The 16405-nt window shown below is 38.8% G+C and overlaps 1 protein-coding gene and 2 long non-coding RNA genes across 11 annotated transcripts in view; 1 reads left to right on the top strand and 2 right to left on the bottom strand.

Annotated features, from left to right (window-relative positions):
* LOC135349686 (uncharacterized) overlaps positions 1-16405 on the bottom strand; it is a 134224-nt gene that overhangs the window by 78751 nt on the left and 39068 nt on the right. For 2 of the 9 annotated variants that reach the window (XM_064548310.1, XM_064548320.1), the window contains exons 3-7: positions 14102-14201; positions 5612-5753; positions 5273-5356; positions 4998-5107; positions 3930-4388 (exon numbers count right to left, since the gene is read on the bottom strand). In XM_064548310.1, the coding sequence (XP_064404380.1) occupies positions 4349-4388; positions 4998-5107; positions 5273-5356; positions 5612-5753; positions 14102-14201 (476 nt within the window). In that variant the 3' untranslated portion in view covers positions 3930-4348. Of the gene's footprint in view, positions 1-3242; positions 3562-3611; positions 4389-4997; positions 5108-5272; positions 5357-5611; positions 5754-14101; positions 14202-14448; positions 14600-16405 lie in introns of those variants that run through there. The other 7 variants (XM_064548300.1, XM_064548268.1, XM_064548276.1 and 4 more) reach the window with 7 other exon arrangements.
* Positions 6670-7238, top strand: LOC135350744 (uncharacterized). Its single transcript, XR_010399250.1, has 2 exons — positions 6670-6922; positions 6981-7238. It is a non-coding gene; the product is annotated as an uncharacterized LOC135350744 (long non-coding RNA).
* Positions 15571-16356, bottom strand: LOC135350540 (uncharacterized). The gene is made up of 2 exons (XR_010399181.1): positions 16192-16356; positions 15571-15782 (listed from the first exon to the last, which is right to left on the bottom strand). It is a non-coding gene; the product is annotated as an uncharacterized LOC135350540 (long non-coding RNA).

Genomic DNA, 16405 nt, shown 5'->3' with positions numbered 1-16405 from the left:
ACTCGACAAATAATATTGTGCTAATGATCATTGCATGAAGGTGTGTTTTCATACATTGTAATTTTATGATGAGGGTGCTTGATAATCAATACGAGCTCTTTTCTTTGAGCCAGTGACTCTGTGTGTGTACCATGATCTAGGAGAGTCCCTTAATTGCTTGCTGACTGTGCTGCTGCATGTATACTATATTTATATATGCAGTGGCATAGGAAGCAATTTCTCAATGGGGGGGCTCTAGTTTTTTTAGAGTAAGGCTATTCTACATAGTGCAGCCAGCTCTACTTAATAGCCTAGAAAGCTCCAGCCCCTGGAGCCCCCCTTCCTACGCCACTGCCATACATGACATGATGTGTAAACACAAAGATGGGAGGTCAGCTATAGGCGGAAGTCCCTTGCTTGCTACACCACACATGTAAACATTTGCAATATACGAGTTGTTAAAAGGCAGCACTTGCATGCTCAAGCAATGTGAAAGTTGCTACAATTGGCCGGGGCAAACACCAAAAAGCTAGCTTATTATATAGCTACTTTGCAGCGTGCGAGGACAGCCTGCATGGGGAGTATGTAAATCTGTCACATGTGCGTGCACCCAATAAACTGGCCTATGAATTAACTCGAGTAGTCACTATACCTCTTTCTTGATGACTATAATACCTTAATATATATACTGCAGTAGACATTCTATATACCTGCAGTGTTTATTATAAGTACGTATAGACTATAATCATACTGCACCAGACTGAGTATACAAAAGCTTTTTCAATGAGAACTATACCGTATATATAGCGGGTAATTTTCGTGGGCAAAATATTCGTGGTTTTTGTGGTTGGAGGTCTGACCACAAATATTTTACCCACGAATGAAGCGACCTTGCCTACCTTTACCTACAATCCAAGCAGCAACCACGAAAATATTACCCACGAAATGTCTCAATATTGTTGAACCACAAATATTTTGTCCCCCGAAAATTACCCGCTATACGGTATATAGGCCCTGATAAATTTTGCTTTTTTTTCACCTCATAAAAAATCAGATGATTATTCCCCAAAAATGTGACATAACAAAATTAAGACGTATATAATTATAGACATAAACACAGCACACATGCAACTGACACACGACATATGATTCTCAGTGTTATGTTGCTGACTTGAACTGATCCATAATATTCACCTTCAGGTATTTTTTGCCATGAGAACATTGATCGTTATTAATGTAATGATATTTACCAAATATGAACATTATTATAGATGCCTATTATTCTTTAGACACCTACTGTGCTAAAATTATTCCGAGAATATTTATGAGCGCCTATATAATTATAGTGAGAATTAACAATACTATACGCATGTACCTATTGTATACAGCTATATAATTACCACCCACTATAATATATATTATACATCATGCATGCAGTATACGTTATAATAATTATAAGTTATTCATGGTTATTCCTAGTTGCATGCAGGCAATAATCGTTGGAATATTCCTGTATTTAGCCTCGGGAAACTATTTAGCTGCTCTGCATGTGTATTATTTTGTCCTATAGCTATAGTTGTATCTTAATTGAGTTTACAAGCAAAATAATTTCAAGATGAAGGTGATTGGAATTGTTCTCACCCTGGGCCTGTGCTTGGCAGGTGCTATGTCTCAGTCCCAGTTCACATGTTTCTTGACCAACGTCGGATTTAGCTCCCTCACAGAGGCCTGTAGGCAGGACTTCAGCTAGTGATGTCCTCCTGGTGAGTCACACTGCATATAGCTAGCTAGACCTATTGCATTAACCTTCTATTATACTGTGTGCAATTATAGAAGATAACTTTTGTCCCATTATTTTTCCAGCAACGTGATGGGACCTTCAATCTTGATACCTGCAGACTTTTTGCTCACCAACAAGCAGTTGTGCCAGTCAACTAAACACTATGCTGATGTATTATAATCATCGCACAGAGGCAAAAGGAAATATCCGAGCATCCGATGCACATTTCTACCATATTGGAAAAGTTCCCCTTTCTTGGGAACAAGGAAATTGTAAGTACTTTTAGTCTATAATAATTTATTAATTTTACTCTATTGTGCAGCTGATTGCTGATTGCTGTTTTCTTTTCGTAGGTGCCTCCAGAGTTCGGCAATCAGCTGCACAATAGAGTAAAGATTGAAGAGCTTCCCTGATCATTGCCATGCCTCTGGCCGTTATGATGTCACTGTTCCTAGCACTAGTTAATTGCTGTCCTGTAGACACGTACAGTGAACAATTACTGCATGCATATATTATAATTATAGTTGTATAGCGCTGAAGAACAAAAATTTTATTATAGCTTGCATAAAATATATATAGCTAGGTGTAATAATTACAGATGATTTGGTAGTGTTATAATTATAATAGCTTGGTCTTTTTACGTGATAATTATTGCATGCTATTCTTGATATTGGGGCATACATGTATACGAAAGAGAGGGATAGGCAACGCCCAACCACTGTCAGGAATTTCAGATGGAGTCTGGTCACGGGTTAGCAAGAGTACATATTATAATTATACTGCTATAGTTTGCAGCTGTATATACACAAACAGACTTGCTGTGAAGCTGATCTGATATTTCCCTGCAGAGCTAGAGTTTGGACACATGATGATTCACATAGCTATAGCTGCAACATAATAATATTATACGCTCTATAAATCTTAAATATATAGAGCATGCACTGAAATACTAAACCCTTGGCGGTTTCACATCATTCGTACAACACTCTGCTGATTTGGAATGAGCTATAGAATACAATGTGAAAAATTGCGGGAAAACAACAAAAAGCGTGGAAACAATTATGGAATCTGGCGAGAGCATAACTCCAATCCGCTACAACGTCATCACATAGTCAGTTTTCACTATGAAATAATTATTTGTTGGTGGTTTCAGAAAATGCCGCCTGTAAACAGATCAGGGAGTGAGAGCCAAGCGCCTAATCCAATTACAACTGATGGAATTTAGTTGTCACAAAGGAGGTCAGTTTGCCCACAACAATAACGCCACGAAAATTACCCCCTATATATACGGTGATTATAATTATTATGCATGCATGGGAAGTATTCTAGTACAACTCATATATTTCTGTGCTAAATATATACATACATGCTAGCCTCGATCCCAGGCCGAGTTTTCGCTTTTATAACGGTTAGGCAAACAACTGGGCCTGGTACTAGTTGTCTGCGCATGCGTCAAATTTTCATTGTATTTGTGGTCGGCAAAGATATTTAATAAATCAATAATTGAAATTTGTACACAGAAAATGCACAGAGTGAGTACACAAAAGATGCACATAGGGAGCTGCTTCACAAGGGCCTGGGGAGTTGCCAGTTGTGCTGCAGCACGATTACAGTGACCCAGGGCAACTTCAAGATGATTGAATGCCTTCAAATTACGTTTCAACGATTTAGCAGGCTGCTGGACTTCTCTGATTCTAGGCCCCAACTTGTAACTCAGTTAAACTTTGCTTGAGAAAACGTAGATTCTCTTGATGCCTCTGAGCTACCCAGCAACACTCGAACGATCAGGTCATACTCCAGTCCTGTAAGTATAGGACAATATTAAAGAAACCAAACACGGTTAAACCCTTACCTTAAACTGTCCAGTCTTGTCCGTTAGTATGGCCAAGAGGAACAATGTTGGGATAGCTGGATAGTAGCCATTGCTCCTGTACAGAGAAGTAGACATTCAAAATACGTGTAGATCTACTGTATACATGTACATATTAAATTTCTCGTATTAAACAGGTTATAGTGTCATTGTCGACGAGCTGATGATGGCAGCACCAAGTTCTCTAGCTCACACTCTTCACTTGATCCACCATATTAATGATGATACTATAGATCTTTTAATACCAAACATGAACACGACTTGACATGATAGCATAGGGCCCACACAAAAATATCTGACCTTAACAAGCTTGACAAAGCTTTATACCTTTTCCCTTGTTGTTCAGTCTTCAGAATAATGTTTTCTAAGCTTCAGAGAAGAGAGAAGCTTCAGCTAAGAGCCATTCCAATAATGATAAAACGGGAACTGACTTCTAGTACACGATAGTACACGAATATAAATGTCACGAAAGTGAACGAGAATATCCATTCGTCAGAATCTGACGAACGACTGACGCATGCGCAGACAACTAGTACCAGGCCCAGTTGTTCGCCTAACCGTTATAAAAGCGAAAACTCGGCCTGGGATCGAGGCTAACATACATGCATGCACTGAAGAATGTACTGACGAATTATGGTCTATTCATCATGATTTATAATAATAAGAATTAATAGCGCATCTGTTCATTTATATTAGCTAAACAATAATATTAAGAGCAGCTATACAACAGTTACTGTTCTGTCAAACTTGTCCAGATACCTGCAACCAATAAAAGGAAATACATCACAGCATTTAAAATGATGAAAGCATCATAATTATAGCGGAACCTCCATTAACGACCACTTCCGAAGAGCAACCACACGCTATATAACGGCCAAGAGCTCAGGTCCACATTGAAACTAAAATATCTTCAATGTAAAGCAACCTCTCAGGAGCGACCACCTCTCTACTCTGCATAACGAGCAGCTTTCTAGTCCCCAATCAGCTTTAGCAATTGAAATTAACCTCCCAAAACGAACAACCAAGCTCAGAATTATCAGACAAATATTGTATTTGCTGAGATAGCACAATCGTGAAGCCTATAACTGTAGCTCGTGAGCTAGAGAAGTAGTAGCAAAGCTCCCAGATCACAGCAGGACTTGTCTCAGAGCATATACATGCATGCATGTGGTGGGTAATCCAAACCCTTGAACGAAGACCTACAGTATAACAGCTGTTCCCTATAATGGAGTCATTGACTATAATTATATAGGACTCATATTATAAACGAGTGATGAAGTGACACACAGCAGCTCGGCAAAATGGGTTTGATAATGGCCACACAAGTTTAGACAGAAACTATAGACATTTACACAATGCCAGACTCACGTTGGATTGTGTTGTTCTATTCTCCCTCTAAGGATCATTTTCCCCAGCAGCTGACAGAGTGAAGTGAGACAGTCCACTCCAGCAGACTGCACCAGGGCATTGTCACTGCTCTGAGGGATGGGGGTAATGCACATGTAATTAACAATTAATGTTACAATAGTATACATGTATATACCCGTACTCTTATCTACTCTTGCCTATCTGGGTAAAAAATGATCAAGTCTTTTGAAGCAAACACTCCGTTATGATAAAGAATGGCAGTCCCACTAACTCACCAGTCCATAGAAGATGGAGTCCAGAAATAGCTCGAGGTGTCTCTTGAACACTCTCTTACCCAGAGACTTGGCAAACACTGGCAACTGTGGACAGAGAGAGCATTCAACACCCTCAAGATAGCGCAGTCACAGCTTAGTATATACATTTGTACAACACTGTGGAATCTCTACTTTTGAAAATTGCTGAAAGTTAAACGTTATAACTTTCAGTTGACCTATGTATATACTGTAACTAACTACACAATGCGATCACAACCAACGTATATACATGTACACATGTATTATACCGATAATACTGGTACTTTCATACAACCTTGATCATGCCATTACTCATCTCACCAGTTTGAGCAGTGTCTCCAGGAAGTTGATGTGTTGAGGGTAGTGTTTGTGTCGTAGAGTCTCGGCACAGAGGGGGAGGAGGGAGGACACTCGGTCACCACACCCACTCACACCACTCAGCTCTCCAAGCAGGAGAAGGGCACTGGAGGGAAGGGGGGCAAGACTAGAGTGTAGTTTGTCTATATAATTATTTTTACACACCACAACCATTAATTATTGAAGGACTTTTTCAAAACCACATTAATTTTGCAACGTGAAAAATTATTAGGATTGGCTGGGGAAGCACGAAAAGAGCAAAAGAAGAGAGGCATACGTCAATCCGTTACAACACTATTACACATGTATAAAATACAACTTTGATTAAATTAGCTGTTAGATTGATCAGGAACACAAACACAATCTACATGTAATCGTATAGCGGGAAATTTTCGCGGGTGCAAATTTTCGCTATTTGGCTTCATTGCAGAGCCCTCAAAAGAAATGTTCGTGTACATGTCTTCGTTAATATATCGATTAACAACGCTTCGCAAATTCTAACTAAGTGAAGTGCTATAAACCCTCGATCTCACGACCACACTGTTAAAACTGGGGTGTAATAAATGCGAGGGGTGTAAACAACAGCCCCTTATAGGGTGTAAATCTGGCACTGGTGTAAAATAGTGAACCCTGGGGTCACGGTAAAACTAGTGAACATGGGTGTAAATAATCCCACAAGAGTGTATACTGTAGCAATATATCCTGACCAGTGCATTTTAGTTTCTGGTCGGTGTCTTTCATCACCTGGACATAATATTATGCTTTCTATACTTTATGCTGTTAGTTTCCTCAGTGTAAAAGCAGTGCTATAGCACTGCTAGAAGCAGACTCACCACATTCAATGAACTGTGTAGCTGTGCTTCAGCAAGTACCCCCCAAAAGTCTACAGTATATACATCTGGTGTACGAAAGATCCACCTGGAGTATTTTTGTAAAGGAAAAAAATCACAAGGCATTGTTACAAAGCCAGTTGAAAGATATGCACAACTTTGCAGCTAGCTATTGAAGTAGTGGTAATTTGTTCACTGCATTACATGAAGTGGATGATGTTACAATGTACTTCTATGACAGGTAAGGAACAGACAGATGACTAGTTATCTATAATTAGGTAAACACTGGTCACTGTCTATGTTTCTACTTTCTATTTAAAGTCCACCTTTTTCCTACAGTAAATACTACTTGAACTGGCAAGTATACATGTCAATGTGAGAATGAATAAAGCAATCTGGCCGGAACCAGGCGACCCTACTACTTATGAAGTGGTACAGTGACAAGGTGAGTATGTTGTGAAAATAGTTTTCACTAACATGATATGAACTTTCCACATGCCTAGGTGGGCGCTTCATCGTCAAGAGTGATCGGTCTTGCTATACCTGAGTTGGTTGTTGTCGAAAATGCTCATTTAACTACAAGTTCCATGGCAGTATGTTACACCAAGAAGACCTGTTCCGTAAACAATCAATTTCCTTTGTATTGTCACTGTACAATATTTTTGTCTTTCCTTCTAACTGTTTAACGTTAGAATTAACTGTTGTCACTTTTCCCTTAAAATTAATGTCACTGTTAACATTTTTAAGTTGTTTATAACCTATATCTGCATGTGAAAAAAAAAGTACCCTGATGAGTAGTATACATAGCCTCGTTCCCAGGCCTTACTTTTTCTTGCTGTTGTCACTGTTCATCCATAAATCACTAGAAAGACATAGTGAGGCAGCAAAGAAAGAAATGGGCGTACAGCTAAGAAAAAGTAAGGCCTGGTTTGGGAAATCGCGTGATCCACAAGAATTTTATGAACGTGGGCGATATGTAGCCCACAATCGTGACGTAAGGTATTCTCCCACGCATTCAGAGTTAATAAGACTGTACATGTACTGAGACAACCGCCAAGCTGTGCTGCAAGTCAGATCAGAGAACCAGCGTGGCCAGCTCTGGTGGCAGTAGCTACCTGCTATATATGATAATGATGACTAACTTAAGCTATTCTTGATCTATACTAGCATGTAGAAAGACACAAGAAAAGGTAATAGTCTGATAGAATCTGAACACACAATCTAGACTAGTAGATCATCTAAGGTATATAGCTAGCTATAGTGCTTGCAAACTTCCAGTTCCAAGTCCATGTCCAGCTTGCTGCAGGCAAAGTTTTATTAGTCATAGATATCTGCGTGGGCAGTCCAACATCTCTAGCTCAGCATGCCCACGCTCATTTTCACCCTTCTACCACCCTTCTACCCTCACGCGACTTCCCGATACAGGCTCTCCTTTTTCCTAACTCTACGTCTATTTCTTTCTTTATTCCTCCAATTAATACCGTATTTTATCTCACTGAACGATTAAGACAGTATTTTATCTTATTGAACGATGTGATAAAGAACAGAAAAAGGAGAGCCTGTGTAGAGGCTATAGTATACACTCTTTGGGGGTATAATTTACTCTTGTATGGGTGTAAACTAACTGCTCCAGTTTACACCCCAGGGGTAGAGTTTTTAAAGCGTATGCAGTACCCATAATTGGGTGTAAAATTACACCCCAGTTCTAACAGTGCATGCAGAGTGTTATACAAATGATGTGAAAATGAAAGCACCGCGAGAGTTGCTGATGCCTCAGTGAAATGAAGCTATAATGCACCGTAACTATTAAGTGTGTGTTTGTGTGTAGACTGCTACAGCTGCTCAATGATCAATGAAGTGCAAGTAAGAGTCTATAGGCTAGCTTCTAGTCATGTTTTTAATTCGTGGATTTGCAAAATAATGCTGGATTCTCGAGTTATGCCTAGTTTTGTGTGTGTAGAAAAATGTGTCCATGGAGTGTTGCTATAATTATTATACTCTACTTACATGTACTACATGTAGTTAACTCTTCACCAGAACGCTAGCTATTGGTAGCTGCAAGAGTGAGAAGAGAGCTGCAAGGCTCTGCTGTTGCAGCCATTAATTTTATATCTAGTTAGCTCTATACCCAACGTGCAACTTTTTAGCGCAGTACACCACTATGGCATCCAGATGTAGACTCTGAAATCACAGATAACCAACAAATTAACCAGCTTAGGTTTAATTACAACCTGCATGGGTTGTACAAGTGCTTGTAGATTGGTGACCTTACTAAATACACTTGTACTGTACACCCTGATTTACACAAAACCTACATGTACAAGTTTATTAACAGAGTGTCATACAACATTTTGAAGTACATGTAAAGGGGGAAATAGGCAAGTAACCAGAAAATGTTGCTAAAAAAAGAGGGTGAACTTAGAATGTAACATTGCCAGCTATGACACTCAGTCACCCCCCCCCCCCCTCTCCCTGTATGACACCCTATAATATCCTATATAATAGTTAGACACTGTAAACAGTGTCTAAGCATTTTAGATCATAGCAACCATAAGTATCTAGCCAATCAGATTTGAATGTTCTTATCAAATCTTTGCAACATGATATTCTAAGTGAAGTACATGATTTTCTAAGTAAGTACATGATTTTCTAAATTAAGTACATAAGTTGGATAGAACACTTCCTTTAGCCAATCAGATTGCAGTATTTAATGGCAAACATGATCTAATATAATTTAGATCATATATTTGTCATAAATACTGCAATCTGATTGGTTAGAGGAAATGTTCTATCCAATTTAGAAAATCATGTACCGTATATCTTCTAATTTATCGGACAGCAAAAAATAATTATTTTGGAAATTGTCCGGGTATAATTGGAACAGATTTTTATAGAGCATGCGAAGTGTCCGGAATAATTAGAACAAGCAAGCAGCTGCATGCGAGCTAGCTAAGTTTAATAGAACAAGGTACGACTGAATAGTTGCACTAACTATCTAAAACTAGCTACTCAAAGCTATCTAACTGCAGCACTCCAAGTCTTACTTGCCGTCTATGAATGGTAACTCAACTTTTCAAGGTATTGTCCGGATATTTAGAACAAATGTAATATTAAAGTACTGGAGTGTCCGTTGTATTAGAACAACAAAAATTGCCCAAAAGAGTGTCCGGGTAATTAGAAGTTGTTAGTATATTTACACTTAGTTGATAATGATGTCATATCTATGTTTAGACTAGTCTGGAACATTCTAGAACTTTCTTGTGTTATGTATTTAGGTCATTGTGACCATGTGCTTAGTCAGTCCATGGTATCTTTCTTATTTGTTAAACTGAGAACTTGCTCTATCTAGCTAAATCACATTGTAAGCTTTGCTAACAGAAGTGTCCGATAAATTAGAAGATATACGGTACTTACTTAGAAAATCATGTACTTCAATAGAAAATCATGTAGCAAAGATTTGATCAAGATAAGATAATAACCATAATAAAAGTACATAATAATAAGCAATACTTGATGTTAATGAGTGTTTTCTTTGGTATTGTTTCCTTTCTTGCTTGTTCTACTTCTTTACTTGACTTTGGGGGAGCGAATTTTCTTGTTTTCTTTGCCACTGGAGCAGTAAGTAGGTTCTCACTGGCTGTGGAGGAGAGCAAATAGTCTACGAACTCTTCGTCTTGCAGGTCAGAGAGAGCAGATAGGAAGGTGGGGCTGGTTGCTGCAGCAGATATGGAGGTGGGGCTGGTTGCTGCAAAGACAGAGCTGGAGGTGTGGCTGGTTTGGAAGGAAGCAGGGAAGGATGTGGGCTGGGTCTCAGTAGTTCGAAACCGTGTAATAGGCGAACTCAAGAAAGCGTTCGGCACCGGAGGAGGCTCAGAATCTATTGTTTGTGCGTTCAAACCATTGTTGTCAGGCGTATGAGCGTTGTTGCTATGATCTAAAATGCTTAGACACTGTTTAGGAAGTTTCTACGTGATTTAGAAGCCCAAAGGGCGTTCTGTAGAATCCCGAACGCAACTATTATATATACAATAAACCTGTCCTTGTTCATCCATAAATAGAAGGTAGCAAAAAAGAATAGTCTACATTTAAACATAACACACAATTACATTATTTAATTTTAAACATCACCGGTCCTAATTTTTTTACCCATTACCCATTATTCTATTCTTGAAGAATGTGCTTATGTATATAAAATAATAAAATCCACCACTGGCTCTATAATTTGTTACTAATTTTTTCCTATTCTTGAATGTGATGTCGTGGAAATATAAGAAATCTGAATACACACAGGCTACCTTAAGGTGACATATTTTCACAGGTAGATTTGTTTGCGTTTTTACAGTTTTGTACATTATTTTGCTGGTATAATTTTTTGCAAAAGGTCGATCTGGATACATTAAACAAGAGGGTGGCCAATTATTTGCGAGTACTAATTTTTGCGATTTTACTCTCATTCGCAGAAATAGCAGAAATTAATACACGCGAAAATATGTCACCTTAAGGAGAACAAAACCATGGAAGTAGTTTCTAGAACACTAGAATACTAAAATAGAACTGACACAGAGAGTGACAGTCACTGTTTACAATAAATCATAGCTATCAAGATAATACTGTGGTAACATATAACACATTAGTTTACCACAATTCTATTCTTGAAGATTGTGTCTAATAAATCCCAACACATAACAAAGAGGTAGACAGCACCCAGCACATGCACAGCTGACACAAAATTAATATCATTGCAGAATATTCATCTTCAGACATTGCATTAGAACGTCCTTACGCAAAACTTAATTAGATGATCTTTACCAAAAATCAACATAGCATAACTCATTGTTATGCAAAACTTAATGAATTGATCTTTACCAAAAATCAACATTGATGCCTATTATCTTTAATTAATGCTAAAATTATTCCCAGCATAATTCATTAGGGCGCCTAAATAAACACCACACGCAATCTAAATTCTTACCACAAGCAAATAATTATAGGTCAACAGAACGCCATTATGAGGATGCAGGTAATGTGTTCTAGGGGAATTAATTATTGCACAATGCGTTATATTGCCATAATCATTATTATAGTGGTATAGTCAAAACAAAATGTGGTTTTAATCCCGTCTCTCCCTATAGTTTCGTTACAAGCAAGCACTAGTCTTTTTCTAATGAATGTCCTTACAGATATACAGTTACTCCCCTTTACGGGCAAATGAATGCTATTGACCGACCGGAGCTGCTACAGGTGCATGCCTGCTCCTGAACTCCAAGCTATTATATACAGAACTGGTGCAATGTAAGAGGAGTATGGGAAAGATTTGGTGCTGGCCTGCTGAATTACAAACATATTATTTTTAGCTTGTTCTGGACAAAATAAATTCGTAGCCAGTGTGTGTTGTTTAGAAATGTGAAAAATTCATGGCGCAATACTTGGAAAGGAGGAAGTAATGAATGTCCTCACAAATAGAGTTACTCCTCCTCATGGGCAAATGAATACGCTTAAACTTAAAGTGTTTATGATCAGTCAGCAGACTACTGGAGTTTGCAGAATCTTTGCAACAACACATGAATAAAAGTGTTGAGCACTGTGGTTCCTTATATTTATGAGAAATGCTTATAAGTAGTAATTAAACAGACCACAGTGTGTACACAAAATCTATATGAGGAACGCGTAACGCTTTTACGCTTTTACTGGTGTGTTGCAAAGATTTTGCAAACTCCAGTACATTTCATTACACCACCCATTAGTTAAAATGTTATTATAGAAACCATAATCACTGAAAGATAAACTAACCCAACTACAACAAACAGACAACTATCTTCCTGTAATAACTATCCCTTAGAAGAATGACAACAACTATTTTCAATACACTGTATATATAATGTACGTGTGTGAACATGTGCACGTACTTATAGTATAACTACACCTATACAGCTGCTGGTATCACATGAATTCATAACAACAAGGAAAGTAAAGGAACCTAACATGGTCATACCATAGATTCTATAACGTGGGAGTGAATGAATAATTCATGAGAATTGTTTTTGCCGTCTGTAAAAAAGTCTACAAGCAGTTCTACTGCTAAACATCAACTTCACCTCATTTGTGTGGCGGACATAGCACACTACTTAGTATATAACACAACCTTAGTTATATCATAGGTGCTATAGGAACACAAGCATGAAAGCCTCTGACAGAGGCTCTGTGTACCTCTAGCTACTTCACAAAAATCAAGATTATATTTTCAAATGATACCTACCATCAGGGGACATGTGTTTAAGTGTTGGAGGGGTCTTTGAGAAGTAGGCATTAAACACAATAAGTCTCCCGGGTTTTCGCGGGAGTTTTAGGGCGAAACACGGATGGTTTCAGGCCCGTCTGTGTACACTCAATGTAAAAGCATCACGTGAACTGCCTCCGTTGCCAATCCTTTTCTCTTCAATCTATGGTCATACTATCTACTTTGATAACAGGAAAAACCAACATGCATTAATGCCCACCTATAGAGAAACATGCTACAGCACTAAATGTATTCATGCAGGATAATGACTAATGTAGGGAACAATCATTATAACAGACGGTTGGCATTGTGTCAAGTATGTTGATTGTCATTTGTCATGTACGTGTACAAATAAGCTGTTAAACGACAATTAGGAGTTATATATAGCATTCTATTATTAAGTTTCTAATGTAGTGTCTAATGGTGCATATTACGGTAAAGTAAGCCATAAAAGTAACCAAGCTTCCCACCAATGTTCTAAGTTCGAGTACAAAATTTCAATTCAGATACACAAATGCTATTCATGATCTGATTGACGTCAAGCTTTCCTATGGAAACGCCAATCAGTGAGTAGACCGTAATCACAAGGGCTCCCCAGTGAATTCCAGACACACCCAATAATAAGAGGAAGTGACATAGGCAGATGGGAAATGACAGGCCAATCTCAATCAATTTATAGCCGATAAAGCTACTATAGGATATTGGCTAGGGCACACAATTAATCCATATATCCATAGAAACAAACCAGAGCTATAGAGATAGTAATTATCATAACGCTATGAGTCCCATAAACAGACGTCATGCTAACAGTACGTATACTACATGTATAGTGGATATCTACACATCACACAAGACCTTGAATAATGAATCCATACAATTACAACAGAACAGTTAATTATAATGGAGGCATATATGAAACACAGTGATCAATGGTTGCTATAATTATACATGTATCACATATGTTGACTGCTCAGCATTATTATTTCAATCAACCAACAGACAGCAGACACTATTGTACATGTATATACACAAAATTAATGTTCTTGATATAATTATAAGCAGTGATCAAAAAATGTTTCGGTAAAAGTGAATTGAGAAAAATAACCTATCTTGAATAAAACTTTCTTAACATGTTAAACATGTAAGCTGACAATGAAGTGATCGTGACTAAACTATATAGGGGATAATAAAGTTGAGCTCATGTATTGAGTTGATTCTTGTACTAACAAATTGCATTTGTATTCTGTACCACACACCTAGCTAGTGAAATCTACCTGTGAAAATATGTCACCTAATTAAAGGTAATAATGATTCTTGCACTAACAATTTTAGTTATGTTCCACACACCTAGTGCTTGGTGTATTGTTTGGACGGGCGTGGAGGTGCCGGGGGTTCGTTGTTATGGGCTGGTTTAGGGGGGCGGGCTGGAACCATTGCCGCACCAGCTCTGTATAGGGAGAAGGAGATAATGTTTAATTAAGTAGCTAAGTTAATTAAAAGTGTGTTGTTTGATGCACATTATATAGTTGTAGCTAGCACTCGACATGGGAGTGTACTTGATGCACAATGATATTAACCCAACCTACTGACACCACCATCCCTTCGTTGGACTAAGGTTTGCCCACAATTAACAACTTTGTAATATTGTAGTGGTAATTGCATGGGAGCATGTTTTGTGCATTCAATCAACTTACGCTTTAGGGGGACGTGAGGGAAGCTTTGGTAGTCCGGGGTCGTCATCTGTCGTTGTGGGTGCTCGAGAGGGGAGAGGAGGGGGAGGGGCTCGGTCGTACTTGTACACGGTACTTGGTACTGCCTTCATGTTTAACTCCACTGGGAGACGACCTGTGAGTGTGAGTGAGTGTGTGAGTGTGTGTGTGTGAGTGTGTGTGTGTGTGTGTGTGAGTGTGTGTGTGTGTGAGTGTGTGTGTGTGTGAGTGTGAGTGAGTGTGAGTGTGTGTGTGTGTGAGTGTGTGTGTGTGTGTGTGTGTGAGTGTGTGTGTCACTACATGTATTAGCCTCAATCCCAGCCCCTCTCACTAGAGGGCCTGGTAAACACTGTTTGCGTGTGGGTGGATTCAATAGTAAATTTGTTAGTAAAACTCTTTGTAATTTATCAATTAACCTTTTGTACTATGGTCACCCACGTGGTTGATTAGTGTCAAGAGAGAGAATTATAGTAGCTAGAACTAATATAAAAGTGCATAGGTCAACTATTGCTGTTGCTGAGTCAGCTCCTTGTGCAATGTTTGTAGCCTCGATCATATCCCAGGCCTCTCTTCCTAGGCCTTGTGAAGGAGGCTATTGTGCATGCTGTTGAGCTGCAACATGGAGCAGATCTCAGACTTTTCAGCTAGTTGCAAGGAACCAGCCTTACCTCCTCTCACTCTCAGTGCAGTCTGGGTAGGCATTGTGATTCTTTCATGTAGTACCAAGAGTGCATGAATGTAGATGTAACATCTACAGTATACATCCTTTTGTTGATTAGAACGAGTTTTTTGATTAACTTTTTCATATTCAGTATTCACTTATTAATATGACAGTTCAAAGGTAAAAGTGTGAGCAAATTGTAAAAAAGCAAAAAATTTCGCCTCCGGCAAAGCGGAGGGGGATGCTCCCCCTCCCACCCCCTGGGTGGCTTTGCCCCTCTCTACTAGCCCCCCCCTTTCATTTTTCCTGGATCCGCCCCTGCTAAAGCAGCTCCTTCTGCAAGCACACAGCAGAATTTTTGATGAACTAGTCTACAGACTATACACCCTCTGTCTCTATGTTTTCATTTATGACATTTTGCTTCTCATGCAAGACATTTTCATTCATCGAAAACACCATTGGTATGGATAAATTGAAGGGCATACATGCTATGCACACATTACATCAAAACATACAACTTCGAGTATATACAAAATTGAGCGGTAACTGAAGTGTACGATTCGCGACAAGAAAATGTTTGATGGAAACTGACAGTGTGTAACAACGTGTACCCTCTATTTTGTTTCACTGCCAACAGAAGAATGCCACACTGGTCATCCTATACAGGGGTAAGAGAATAGATAAACGACGGGTAGCTGCAGAATTAGTGAGTAAAGAATCACAGAATCACAAAAGTTCGAAGAACGACATTTTTAAGACATTATAATGAAAAATCTATGTAGAGAATGCCTTCCAGACCCCAATGACAGAGTTTTACTATCGACAATGACCTATAAAGAATCATTTAATTGGCCCTTCAATTTATCCATACAGGCTTGAAGCTGGGTACGGGTACCGGGAAGCAATGCTACCCGCTTAGTACACTTGTACACTACTTGTACACTATAATATAGTAAATAGGCTCTGGATCAAACTTTATCTGGCTACTCAGTACTTTAAGTCAGTCAGTGACACCACACTCTCTGCTAGCCTAAGACTACCTGCTATCAATACATTACTAGTCCTACCCTCACAAAAGTGAGCAAGTTCCTCCAGTGAGCAAGGTCCTCCAGCTAGGCGTAAGCATCCCTCTGAAGCATCCCTCTGAGTCTCTACTGGCCCTGTATGAGAGCTCGAGACTGTGTATTATATCTCTCATGATGGTGCTGAATCCTTCAGTTTTTTAACTAAGATTATTTGTAATGATGTAATGTTTATAATGACGTCACTGCTTCAAACACG

Source organism: Halichondria panicea, chromosome 1 (assembly GCF_963675165.1).
Source record: "Halichondria panicea chromosome 1, odHalPani1.1, whole genome shotgun sequence".
NCBI lineage: Eukaryota > Metazoa > Porifera > Demospongiae > Suberitida > Halichondriidae > Halichondria > Halichondria panicea.
This window is presented reverse-complemented; position numbering and strand designations above follow the sequence as displayed.